The sequence below is a fragment of the Ammospiza nelsoni genome, chromosome 24, assembly GCF_027579445.1.
Source record: "Ammospiza nelsoni isolate bAmmNel1 chromosome 24, bAmmNel1.pri, whole genome shotgun sequence".
Taxonomy (NCBI): Eukaryota; Metazoa; Chordata; class Aves; order Passeriformes; family Passerellidae; genus Ammospiza; species Ammospiza nelsoni.
This window is the reverse complement of record NC_080656.1, coordinates 5473859-5487645: the sequence shown is the minus strand read 5'-3', so window position 1 is coordinate 5487645 and position 13787 is coordinate 5473859. Positions and strand designations below refer to the sequence as shown.

The window sequence follows — 13787 nt, the reverse complement described above, 5'->3', positions numbered from 1 at the left end:
CACGGCTCGTTTGCTGCCTGCTCCTCTACTGGAAAGGTATTTAATTTAATGGCCAAAAATGGGAGCTGGAGCACAGGGAGGGGACAGGGAGCAGGGTCCAGGCCGTGCCACCCCTGTGTGTCACAGAGGTGATGCTCTATGGATGTGACAGCCTCAGAAATAGGGTTTCTGTAGCTGGAAAAAGATGGATTTGGAGAGGGTTGGATGGACCTCTCACCCCTGCCTCAGTTTCCCCACATGAACTGAGACCATTCCCTCGGCCATGAATTGCTTATTTAAAGATCAGAGCATAACAAAACCTTCAGCTTCAAAAGCTTGGAAGCGTTCCCAGGGGGACAAAAGGCACAATAAATAATTAAACAAACACGCTCATTTCCGCTGCCCTGGCACGAGATGAAACCTCGGATTTTGTGACAAAACATCTCATTTTCCTCCTGGGTATCCCCAAGCCAAGAGGGCAGTGGGGCAGCTGTTTGCTTGGTGCCCTGCACAATTTGCCTGGAGGCTCTGGCTGTGGGGAGAGAGGATTTTACAGAGGATTTTACAGGGTTTAGGATCCATCAGCCATCTGCCCTGCTCGCTGGGGCTGACAGCATGCCCTGCGTGAATGGATCACCTGTCAGCAAGGCAGGGCGAGAATATCATTCAAATGAATCAATAGTTCACAGGCAATTTCACATTACCCAACACCAACGTGTCCAAAATGTGCTCCATCCTGCCTTTGGTGGCATTCCCGTGGGACTTGGCTGGGCTGGAACAGTTTGTAAGTCCCACGTTTGGGAGATTTACAGGAATTGCTCCTGCGTGCCCAGCAAAGATAAAAAATGGCTCAACTTGCTGGAATTTCATCCCTCAGGGAGCCCAGGGACAGCTGGATCCGTGATGGGCATCCAGCAGCTGCTGCAAGTGTGGCTCCCACCTTCTCACTCTACTTCAGCAATTAGCAGAAGAGAAATTAGTGAGGGAAGTGCCATTATTCCCTGCTAATAGGACAAGGAGGGCTGGGCTTTTCCCCGGGCTTTGTTGTGTAGCTGCTTCTGTGGATGTGGGGAGCAAAACCAAGCCCTCCACTCTTAATTTTTTTTAAATGTAGTTAAATGTATTTTTTTAATATATTTTTATATTTTTAATATATTTTAATGTAACTTTTAAATGTAGTTATAAAAAATTATACTAATTTTTTTTTTTTTAATGTAGTTGTTTTTATACTTCTTAGCACTTGCAGAAATGCAAGAGGAGGCTCCCAACTCCAAAACTCACAGTCAAGGCACCCTCCAACCCTCCCCAGGGCATTAGGGTGGCATCTCCTCCTTGGGACCTGGCAGCAGAAAGGAGCAGTGCAGGGCTGGGGGTGTTTAGGGTTAGGCAGAATTTGGTTCCTCCTCTTGTGGGAAAGAACTGATTTAATTTACCAGTTGAAACTTGGCGTCACCAAATTGGATGTGGTGACAGCTTCACTCAGCAGGTGAGTGATGCTCTCTTTGAAGGGTTTTGGGGATTTTTTAAGTGGAATTTGGCCAATAAAGCACTGGAGGGTTTTGGGTGTTTTTTGTGGAATTTGGCCAATAAAGCACTGGAGGGTTTTGGGATTTTTTTTAGTGGAATTTGGCCAATAAAGCACTGGACTTGGGTGATATCTTCATTAAAAGTTCCCCTATGGGTTTGGGCTCCTTTGAACCCAAAATTGTCATTTCTGGAACAAAACAAGCCTAAATCTGGCAAGAGAACACTCTGAAATCCCAGCCTTTTGAAATAATTGGACTTTGTGGCTCCTCAGAGCCGAGGTGACCATGCAGCAGGAGCAGCTTTCTGAGTCTGTTTGGGTGTAAATGAGACAAGGAAATTTTATGAAGGTTTTTTATTATCATTAAAAGCCTGAGGTGAGTGGTAACCTGAATTAAATCCTTGTTAAAACCCAGGCTTTCCCTTCCAACATCTGCATGGGTTTCATATCTGGGATCTCACAGCTCCCGTTCCTTTCAAGGACACTGAGTGGATTTGAAGTTTCAGTGCCTGTTTCCCCCTCTAACCCCATTTTCTGTTCTGTAGGAGTTTTCCCTCCAGCGCCTGGACACCCTGCTGGACGACAGAGTCAACATCCTGGGGTTCTCCATTTTCAACCAGTCCCACGCCTTCTTCCAAGAGTTTGTGCAGAGCCTCAACCAGTCCTGGCAGGAGAATTGTGACCACGCTCCTTTCACTGGGCCTGCAGTAAGTAAAATCCATTTCCATCCCTCAGAACGTGGGAATTCTGAGGATACCATGGAAAAACCTTGTGGGAAGAGCTTCAGGATGGTCCTGAGCCACTCAGGGGTAGAAACTCTGGTCTAAAATAATTTTTTTAAAAGTAGTTTGAATTATTAAATAATTTAATTATTTAATCCTATTTAATCTTGTGCTAAAGAGCTCAGGGATATCCCCAGGCTGCTGTTGTACCTCGGATTAGATTTTATGAGGAGATGCTGCTCCAGGAATGGGAAGGAAGAGCCGGAGCAGAACATTTTTATTAAGTAGGTAGGAGAGGAGTTGAGCTGTCAATCTGTGATTTGCAGAGGATGTGGAAAAGAGCAAAGTGACCCTGACAGTCAGAGCTGCCCAAATAACCTTGGGGTGCAGAGCTCTGTGCTGGACTGGGAGCCCAGCTTTGAATTCCAGCCTAATTTTGATTTGGATTGCGTTTCTCTGTGGGTGCAGGGGGTGATGTAGCCCTGGTTTGGTTTTTCCCTGGTGAAGTTTATCCCTGAGTGTTTAAATTCCAGGAAAGTGGCTCGTGCAGGGGGGACAGGGGCTGCAGATGGCCCAGGAGGGGCTGAGCTGTGCTCTGGGCTCCAGCAGCTCCCTGAGGAGGGTGAGGAGGGTGCACATCAGCACTGGAGCATTCCCCAGGGAGTCTCCACCGCTGGGAGAGTTTGCAAAGCAGATTTGCCACATCGCAGCTGCAGCTGTGAGAGGAGAGAGAGAGAGGAAAATATCATCAGCTGAACCCTTTGCATGGATTTTAATGAACTCAGAGCCCCTTGACGAGCTGAGCTGCTGAAAACCTCCTTATTGTCAGCACAAAGGGAGCCCTAAGAGGCAAAATAAGGAGATTTTTGCCCTTTGTGTCCACATCCTTTGGCTTGGCTTGAGCTCCTGTGCCCGGGACCATCCTGCTCTCCCTCCCACCCAGAGGCAGCTGCAATCAGCTCACCCTGCTCAGTCTTCGTGGGATTTCCAGCAGGAAAATTCCTTTTTGGATTGCAGGGGCTGTGGAGAGGCATTAAAAACAAATTCCCTCCTCCCAGTGCAAACAGGAGGCAGCAGGAACCAGCAGCAGGTGTGATGGGGAAATGAAAATTCTCATTTTAGGTTCTTACCCCGGGTTGTATTGAGCATCCAGCAAAACCTGCAGGTGGGAGGATGCCTGGAGGGACTGGAATTCTTCAAGATGGGGAAAGGATTTCAGGGTAGGGAAGTTGCAAAGCAGAGGTGAAATATTCCCAAGCAGATTTTGTTTTGTCTGCGAGGTGAATCCAGGACCTTCCTGCCTCTGCTGTTGGAAATCTGGCAGGGAGCATCTCTGTTTGCAGCCCTGGGAAGGAGTTATTTTGTGGGATAACTCATCCTAAAGAGAGAAAAGGAGTCTCAACAGCTGGAAGTGACAGGAGGGAGGTTTCCTGTGAGCTGCAGAAATCCCAGGGCGTTCTTGCTGGAGCTGAGGAAGCATCTGACAAAGGAGGAGGGAGCTGCCTGCTCCGATGGCATCCTCATTAATCACATTGCAAAGAAAGGAAATCAGAGAAAATCATTCAAATTACAGATGGCTAGATTTGGTAATTAGAATTTAGGCTAAAACAGATGTTTGTAATTAAGTGTTTATGTCATTGAATAAAATCCAGATTGCAAAGTCTATTTTCACAGGGTTTTAATGGCTTTAATTCCCCGTGTTGGGTTTGGGGGCAAAGATACAGCTGATAATGTTTTAGGGAGGGAAGGAAAAACCCCACATGGCAAAACTCAAACCTGTTCATGTTTCAGTGGCAAGAATTGTCAGGAATTTGGGGATGGAGGGAAGTCCCCCCAAGCCCCATGGATTTACCATGGACATCTGATTTTGCAGAAGATCACTAAACCAACAGGGCTCTGCACAAATCAGAGTGCAGGCAAGGGAGAGAATCAATTTGTTAGCAGGAAAATTGGCTTTTCGTGACACAGGGACAAAGCTGTGGTTTAAAGTGAGAATATAAAAGCAGTGAGAGGTTATTTTGGGGAAAGTTGAGCAATGCACAGGAGGGCAGGGACAGATCCCTCTGGCTGGATCTGCCTGCAGGACACTCCAAAAATCTCTTTTCACTCCTGTGCTGAAGGTTATGACCTCAAAATTTAGTGGTTTACCTCTTTTCTGTGCAAAATCAGGGTGCAGTGAAGGGATTCCTATTCCATGCCACAAGAACATGATCCTGTGTCTCTCCACACCCTCCCCAGTACTTAAATTGCTTGAAATCATCAAGGGTGATGGCAGAAATCCTGATGAATTCTCCAGAATTCAGAAGTAAAACATTCCAATCAATAATGTCAAATGCTTCACTGAGATCTACAAGTCTGTTTCTCACCATCTAATAAGGGATTAACTGCTCAGGGAAAATGGAAATGGAAACCCAGCAGGAGGAAATTAAAAATGCTGGGCCAGTATTCAGATTTGGTAGGAAATGGGGGAAATTTTGGGGTTGTGAGGATGTGTTTGGTCTCATAACAGTTTCATTTGTCCAGCTGATGTTAATATGGTTCCTGATTCAGGAGAGGAATTGCAAATTGGGTGTGAGATCCTGCAACCTGAACAGGATTAAATTCATAATTAAAATGAAGTGCATGGAAAGAGCTTCATGGAGCAGGGGCTGAGGACAGGGCAGGCTGGAGAAGCTTTGTTAGGAAAAGAATTTGTGTTAAAGGGATAAAAGAAGGAGAGAAGAATTTATCAGCTTCTTTAAGAACCTCTGGAAAAGGTTTTTCAGGAGGAGAATGTTTGGGTCAGCCTCAGCAAGTTGGAGGAGTGAAAGTTCACTGGTGTTGTCAGAGCTGGTGTTTGGGGTTTTGATGGAATCCTGCCTTTTAATTTTTGTAGGTTTTGAGGGGTTTGTGCTGCTTTTTAGGTGTCTAGCCCCACACCAGTGTGATCAGTGAGGTCTAAGCAAGACCAAGCAGGGTTAAATCAAAATTAGCAACAGAGTGGAAGGCCAAGGATTGTTGGGATCACTGAACTGGGTGAGATTGTCCCTGCAGGACCACTGGCAGCAGGTTTTGATGGAATCCTGCCTTTTAATTTAGGATGACTTGTAAGTTTTGAGGGTTTTGTGGTACTTTTTAAATGCCTAATCCCACACCAGTGTGGTCAGTGAGGTCTAAGCAAGACCAAGCAGGGTTAAGTCAAAATTAGCAACAGAGTGGAAGGCCAAGGATTGTTGGGATCACTGAACTGGGTGAGATTGACCCTGCAGCAGTGAATAAACCTGGTCAGGCTCTGGGAGGAGCAGAGGATGCAGGGCTGGAAGTCACAGCCAGGCTGGAGACTGAGCCCTGTGCCAGGAGCTGGGATGGGAAGAGGATGCTCTTGGAAGCATCCATGGGGAAAATGCAGCCTTGATAGTAATGAGCTGCAACGGCTTAATTCCAGCAGTCAGGAGGTGACAGTAATTAAAAGTGAAATCTCAGCCGCAACAGTGAGCACGAGGGAGGAAAATAGCTGATTGTTAACGAGCCCAAAGCCATGGAAACTGCTGTGCATGAGTGGGAAATGGGGGTTGTGAGGTTGGTGGGCAAAGAAACCTGGACAAAGCAGCCAAAGCCAAGGTGAGCAGGAGAGGGGATGAGCTCTGACACTCTGGACATTCTCTCAGCAGTGCTGCTCCAGGTTGTGGAGAGGCATGCATGATCTCTGTGGGGTCTGAAAGGCAGGATTTGGCTGCTGGGCAAGCAGGTCTGGCAATTTCTCGTGGGTCTGCCTGTCATAGAAGTGGTCAGAGAAGGCTGCCCATGATGGCTAAAGAAGCACAGTTGAGTTCCCTTCTGTGGGAGCAGCCATCAGATCTCAGGAGAAATTCCCCATGACAATTCCTGCTTCTCTCAGGAGCATTCCCTCTGGCCAGCAGACTGATCAGAGCCACCAAAACACTAAGAAACCTCCCTTGATAAGGAAAGGAAAGCTGTAGAAATTAAGACAGGAAGGGCTTGGAAGCAACAAGGACAAGCAGAGATAGAGAGATGACAGTGATGGATGAAATGAACCCACACAAAGGGCACCCCAGGTGACCCCAAGTCACTATAGGACATGAAATAAATAAACACACTATATTCATTCCCTCACCCAGTGATTGCTTATTTAAAGATCAGAGCATAACAAAACCTTCAACTTCAAAAGCTTGGAAGTGTTTTCAGGGGACAAAAAGCACAAAAAAATAAATAAACACAATAATTTATAGTACGATAATATAGTACAAAAATAGCACTACATGGACATGCAGCTCTCTCAAGGTAAAAAGAGAATTTTTAATTTCTGACTCCAACATTTATAGACTTTCCAAAAGTGACAGTGGATTGGAGGGTGACAGTGCCACCTCTGCAATGACACTGGACAAACCAACAGTCCATCAAATTTCTCCTCCCTCCATAAACAATATAAGTAATTTACATAAAGTTATTACAAAAAGATATAATATATGTATGATGTATATATTTACAAAAGTTGTTACATAAAAGATATGTTATTTACAGTGAGTTATTTACATAACGTGAGCGAGAAAGTTCGTTACAAGAATTTAAACAACAGAAGGCTTGGAAAAACTTAATAGAACCAGAGTGACAACCCCAGGCTGTGCACAGAACACTCTCCAGCTCCGAGGAACAGCAGGATGGGGGATTTTTGTGCTCCAATCTGATTTTTCCCTGTGTTTCCCCCGCAGCTGTCCTCGGCGCTGCTGTTCGACGCCGTGTACGCGGTGGTGACGGCGGTGCAGGAGCTGAACCGCAGCCAGGAGATCGGCGTCAAGCCCCTGTCCTGCGGCTCTGCACAGATCTGGCAGCACGGCACCAGCCTCATGAACTACCTGAGAATGGTGAGAGGGGGCTGAGGGCTGCTCCTGGCTGCCACAGGGCTCTTTGGAGGCGCTGGAAAGTGAGATCTGAGCGTTTGGGTCGTCACCTGTGACCGTGTTCACAGGGGTGCCAGGATGAGGGAAGAGATGAGGATCTGACTCCATGTTTCAGAAGGCTGATTTATTACTTTATGATATATATTACATTAAAACTGTACTAAAAGAATAGAAGAAAGGATTTCATCAGAAGGCTGGCTAAGAATAGCAAAAGAAAAAATTAATAACAAAGGCTTGTTGCTCGGACTGTCTGTCCCAGTCAGCTGGACTGTGATTGGCCATTAATTAGAAACAACCACATGAGACCAATCACAGATGCACCTGTTGTATTCCACAGCAGCAGATAACCATTGTTTACATTTTGTTCTTGAGGCTTCTCAGCTTCTCAGGAGAAAAAATCCTAAGGAAAGGATTTTCCATAAAAAATGTCCACGACAGTGACCGGCCTTGGAAGGACATGAAACACTCCCTTTTTCAGGCTTTGCTGCAGAAAAGCTGGAATTCAATTGTTTGGTTTTGTTTTAAAGTATGAATGTTTCTAAGTGATTTGAGCTCTGACTTGAGCTGATACGAGATCATGCAGTACAATTGCTCAGAGCTCAAGAGTGCATGACATAAGTTCCCCTATGGGTTTGGGCTCCTTTGAACCCAAAATTGTCATTTCTGGAACGAAACAAGCCTAAATCTGGCACGAGAACACTGTGAAATCCCAGCCTTCTGAAGTAGTTGGAGTTTGTGGCTCCTCAGAGCTGAGGTGACCATGCAGCAGGAGGAGGTTTCTGAGTCTGGGTGTAAATGAGACAAGGAAATTTTATAAAGATGCCTGCAGTGGGGTGGGGCAGCCTCGCTGGGCGCTGTAACTGAGTCTCTCTTGGACAGGTAGAATTGGAAGGTCTCACCGGCCACATCGAATTCAACAGCAAAGGCCAACGCTCCAACTACGCCCTGAAAATCCTGCAGCACACCCGGGGTGGCTTCAGGCAGGTGAGAGCAGCTGGGGAGGGCTGGGAGGTGTCCTGGGTGTCCTCAGGGGGGACCAAAAGGGGCTCTGGACCCCTGTGGGATTTTCTGGGGTCCCCCATGGCAGGAAGGAATGAATCTGACTCCATGTTCTTAGAAGGCTGATGTTTATGTTATATTATATTGTATTGTATTGTATCGTATCATATCTATTATATATTGTACTATACTATATTATATTACATTATATTACATCACATTATACTATATTACATTATATTACATTATACTACATTATACTGTATTATACTATACTATATTATGCTATATTATTCTATATTATATTATACTAAAACAATACTAAAGAATACAGAAAGGATACAGACAGAAGGCTAAAAGATAATAATGAATCTTGTGACTCTCTCTCCAGAGTCCAACACAGCTGGACAGTGATTGGTCATTAAGTCCAAACAATTCACATGAAATTAATCGAATAATGACCAGTTGGTAAACAATGTCCAAACCACATTCCAAAGCAGCAAAACACAGGAGAAGCAATTGGATAATTATTGTTTTCATGTCCAAACCACATTCCAAAGCAGCAAGACACAGGAGAAGCAAAAGAGATAATTATTGCTTTCTTTTTTTTTTCTGAGGCTTCACAACTTCCCAGGAGAAGAAATCATGGTGAAGGGATTTTTCAGAAAATATGATGGTGACAGACCCCCCCTTGATTGCACCATGGGGTGCTTGGGGTGTCAGCTGAGCTCTGGCAAACTCAGCGTGTTTGATTTTATCAGGAATGTGCCTCAGGATGGTTTGGATTTGTGTGGATCCATCAGGGATTGGAAGGGGTGATGGCAGAGCCAATCTCTGCCCTGTCCAGGTGTTAATTCAGGGCAGGGAATCTGGGCCAGGTGCAAGCTCATACCCACACTCCTTTAGTTCTTAAGCTTGTGGCTTAAAAATTATTTGGATGGGGGGAAAATTGGAGGATTTTCTGTGAAATAGGGAAAAAAATGAATATTTTTGTGAATATTTTCAAACTGTTTCTGTGAGGGAAAGCAAATGGGGCAGACCCATGTGAGGAGCTCCCCATCATCTCTCCCCCATGAGGGGAAGTTCAAGCTCGTTTCACTCCTGGTTTCTGGCTCCTCTCTAACAGGTTTGCTCAGCTCAGACTCATTTACTTTTTGTCTCGGTGCTCGTAGGTTCTTCACAGCTTTCCTCTGCCCACGGAACACCGAGCAGATTTCATTAGAATCATTAATTTGAGTGGTATTTCCTCATCTCACACTTTCTGCTTGAGCCATATTTTCTGGTTTGAGCTGAAGTTGAGGGTATCAGACTGATGAGATTGCACGACACAAATCCAAGGAATTTGCTGGTAAATCCAAACATTATTCAGGAAAAAAAAAAAAAAAAAAAAGAAATAAAAAGGGGTTTCATCTGTCTTGTTTCCCTGCTGACAGCTCCACTGCTGCCCTTTTCTCAGAGATTGCCCCTTCTAGATGCTGGCAGAGAACAAAAGCTATTGTACCCTACCCTCACCAGCAGAGCATTTTGGCACCAGGATCCCTCTCCTGGGCTGGCAGCAGTGAATTTCAGCCTTGGCAAGGATGTTACCTGCCAGTTCTTACCTGTCAAGTGACAGCTTGGCTTTGATGCTGCCTTTCTCTGAGCGAGCAGGGGGGATCACGACGGCATTTTCCCCACAGAGATCTCTCACAGCATCAATGCCCTTTTAATCCTCTCCCAAAGCCATCACCCTCTGAACAGAAGTGACAGATCCAAGCCCATCTGCATTAACAAGAGCACAAATTCAGCTGGATTCAGGGAGGAAAGGCTGCAAAGCTCCCTGTAACAGCTTTGGTTTGGATGTGTTGGAGTGTGGCACGTTAAACTCACAGGTCCTTTTGGAGCAGAGCTTCTCCCAGAGCTCCGTGGAGAGCTGTGACTGCAGCCTGATCTGCCCTGAGAATGAAATCTCATCTCCTCCCCACAAACCTGCTGTGACAGGAGAAAACCTTTGCTGACCTGTTGTAACAGCTCGGTGAAAAAGGAGCTTTGTGTGTGTGACATGGCCAGGAAAGCTGCTCTGGGATCAAGACTTCCAAATTCCCCATCAGGCTGCAGGGATGAAGCACTTCCAGCCACAGGGACAAAGTGCTGGAAGGACAGGGCAGACCCTGTAATAATATATATTATATTATATTATATTATATTATATTATATTATATTATATTATATTATATTATATTATATTATATTATATTATATTATATTATATTATATTATATTATATTATATTATATTATATTATATTATATTATATTATATTATATTATATTATTCTAGAATGCTAAACTAAAAATATACTAAAGAATAGAGGTGTCCTAGACTCAGGGAGATGCTCTGGGGACAAAAAGGGCCTCTGGACCCCTGTGGTATTTTCTGGGGTCCCCTCCTCCTTGGGGGAGGCTGCGAACCCTGCCCTGTCACAAACCCACCAGGAAAGAGCTGATTTTCATAAAAATGCTTCTTTCTCAGCTTTTCTGCCTTCTCTCCCTTTCTCAGGGAGCTTTTCTGATCCACAGCAGTGCCCAGAGGGATGTCAGGGTCCTTCCCAGCCTAAAGGAGTTTGTTGAGATGTGTTTAACTGTGAAGAGCCTCCCAACCTGCCTCCCCTCCACGTTCCTGCAAAGAGAACCCAAAGGCAGCTCTGCTGTGCCATAAATGGTTATTTTCTTGTTGCCAGCCTGGCTTCTTTTAATGAAAAAGACTAAATAAATCATTAGAAATATTTTAATTAAAGGAACAGGGTAAAGAACAGGCATTCACATCCTGGAGACAATCTTGCTCCCCAGGGTTGTATTAACTGATTTGTTTGAAACACTTCTGTTCCCTGCTTAGTTTTAACCAAGCTCATTTAATCTGCCCATTCCTCTCTTCCTCCCTTTCCCTCTTTCCTTTTCCTCCTCTCTCTCCTTCCACCCAGTGAAGCCACAGGGACTTCCAGCTCATCAGCTTTGATGGAGAATACACCAAATTTTGAGGCTGATCCAGCCAGGAAGCAAATTAAGAGACTCTTAGATTCTCCAACTCGCTGCTGCTTTTGGGCAAGGAGAGGCAGGGCTTTTTGACATCCAATTTTTAATTTGTTTATGTAACGCACCAAACGCTTCTTTTCCTGATTTAGCTTAACCAGAGGAATTTTTTCCACAGCCATATGAGAGCTGCTCTGTCTGCTCACAGGATGCTCGATAAAGCACAGGCTCATTAATGTGCTGGTGATCTATAGATCTGACAAGGGCTGCCTTTGGTAAATGTCATCTTTTTATTTTTTTTATATATATATTTTTCCCCCCTTTCTTTGCCCCTCTAAAAAACCCTGCAGAGTTGCAGCAGAGTGATTTGCTGTAAATCACGAGCTGAGGTTTGGGAACTTCGTGGAGGGAAGGGAGTGAGGAGTGGCTGTGATTTAGGGGTGGGAAAGGGGAATCTGCAGACCCTGACCCCATCCTAAGTGAGGCTGCTCAGTCTCCATTTAACCACAGACCCTGCTGGTGCCCTGAGACAGAGCAGTGCAAGGGCTGGGGCTGTTAATTGGGATGTTGATGAGATACAGATGAGTTCCCCACCAATAGCTCTGGGACTCTTCTCAGTCCCTGCCACATCAAACCTTTTTAATTTGGCAGCAGCTCATCAGCCTCGGTGGGGCCGGTTCCTCTTCAGCTGCTGCCCCCAGGAACAGCCCAGGGACAGGTTCTGGGATAGCCCAGGGACAGGTTCTGGATGGTTTCTGTCCCCAGGGACAGGTTCTGGATGATTTCTGTCCCCAGGGACAGGTTCTGGATGGTTTCTGCACCCAGGGACAGGTTCTGGATGGTTTCTGTCCCCAGAAACAGGTTCTGGATGGTTTCTGCACCCAGGGACAGGTTCTGGATGATTTCTGTCCCCAGGAACAGGTTCTGGATGGTTTCTGTCCCCAGGAACAGGTTCTGGATGGTTTCTGCACCCAGGAACAGGTTCTGGATGGTTTCTGTCCCCAGAAACAGGTTCTGGATGGTTTCTGCACCCAGGGACAGGTTCTGGATGGTTTCTGTCCTCAGGGACAGGTTCTGGATGGTTTCTGCACCCAGGAACAGGTTCTGGATGGTTTCTGGATGGTTTCTGCACCCAGGGGCAGGTTCTGGATGGTTTCTGCCCCCAGGACCTGACAAACCCAGTGTGTGCCACTGCAGCCCTGCCTGGGCAGTGCCTGGTGTCAACCATGGGGTCCAGAGGGGACATCTGGTGGATGCTGGTGGGGTAAGGTGTGTATATCTCATGGTTCTTTGGTTTGATAGTTGATGCTTTCAGTGCTAATTTCAGTGCAGGAGCTTTTGCCTGGCATCAGCAGTGTCACTCAGGAATCCAACCCCATGGCAGTGTCCTCGGAGGGAATTCCTTCATTTGTTTGTTTTATTCCCTTTTTCCCCTCCTCACTCACGCCCAGATTCCCTCTCCTTGGGGCACCTTGGTTGCACTCCCCCTGCTCCTGGGGACACTGAGGGAGGATTTGGTGGCTGCAAGCTCTAGAACACCACTCGTAATCAGAGCCCACCAGGTCCCTGGTGCTGTCTGCTGCTCCAAGATCTGGATTCAGGGCTGGCTCTGCCTTGATTTGAAGCTGGGAGTGGGGATGGTAAATACCTCTGAAGCTCGTGGAGAAGTCTTGCTTTGTGCCTACAGAAAAATAAGCAGATTTCATTAAAATCACTGCTTTGAGAGGTGTTTCATCACCTCACACCACGAGGAGCCTCAAAGCCTCTGCTCACAGGGTGGAAGGAGAGAGCCAGGGATGCTCCATGGGGGCTTTTCTACAGGAATGAGAAATCTTCCTGTGCCACCAACCCAAATAACACCTTTGGAGCAGCTAAACTGGGGCACTCAGCTGCCTGTGGGGATGGAGCAGTGGCACCTCCCTGCTCCTTCCAGGCTGAGGCTTTCTGGGCTGTTTCACACTCTGAGTTTCACAGTTTGTGTTTGCCTCGAGGTGCCTGTGGGTGTTTGGGGCAGGGCTGGAGCTCCTTGGGGTGCTGGGAGGTGCAGAGGTGATGCCCTGGGGGTCTCACATCCCTGAGGACATGGAGGGGACATTCTCCACCTGATCCCTCTCACAAAATCCCTCTCTCAAAGGTGTTGATCTACACCTGGTTGTGCTGCCCTCATTGCTCTGCTAGGACAGGGATCCCTCCAGCTCCTGTGATCATTAGGAACCCCTCCCCTGCTCTGTCAGCCTGTTTATTTCTGGCTGCTTTGTATGTATTTATTTTTGTGCCAACGCCATCGTTTCAGCTTCAAAAAGCTGTTCTACCTCTTTGCTACAGACCTCCTCCACCTGCAGTATTTATAAATCGCCAATCACAACCTCTTCTTTAAAACCCTGAGTCCTAAAACCCCTGAAGTCCTTGTCCAGAGCCTTAACAACATGATGGTCTCACCCTTGTCTGTGTGGAGCATTGAATTGTTTTCTAAAAAACTTAGCAGATGGATATGTTTTCTATTTTCCAGAGGCTCTTTATATGTAGACAGAGATGATTAAAATCACCTTGACATCCATCTTGCAGGAGAGGGACGAGAGGGGCCCTGGCACCCTCTGGCACTGCAGGAACAGCAGCAGGAGGAGCTTTGTGAGCCCCTGAGGGGCACAGGGGTGAG

General features: G+C 46.3%; 1 protein-coding gene across 2 annotated transcripts in view; it reads left to right on the top strand.

Annotated features, from left to right (window-relative positions):
- Window positions 1–13787, top strand: part of GRIK4 (glutamate ionotropic receptor kainate type subunit 4) — a 204722-nt gene that overhangs the window by 158069 nt on the left and 32866 nt on the right. For both annotated transcript variants that reach the window (XM_059488214.1, XM_059488215.1), the window contains 3 exons: window positions 2050–2211; window positions 6936–7088; window positions 8004–8108. In XM_059488214.1, coding sequence (XP_059344197.1) covers window positions 2050–2211; window positions 6936–7088; window positions 8004–8108 — 420 coding nt within the window. The remainder of the gene's footprint in view (window positions 1–2049; window positions 2212–6935; window positions 7089–8003; window positions 8109–13787) is intronic.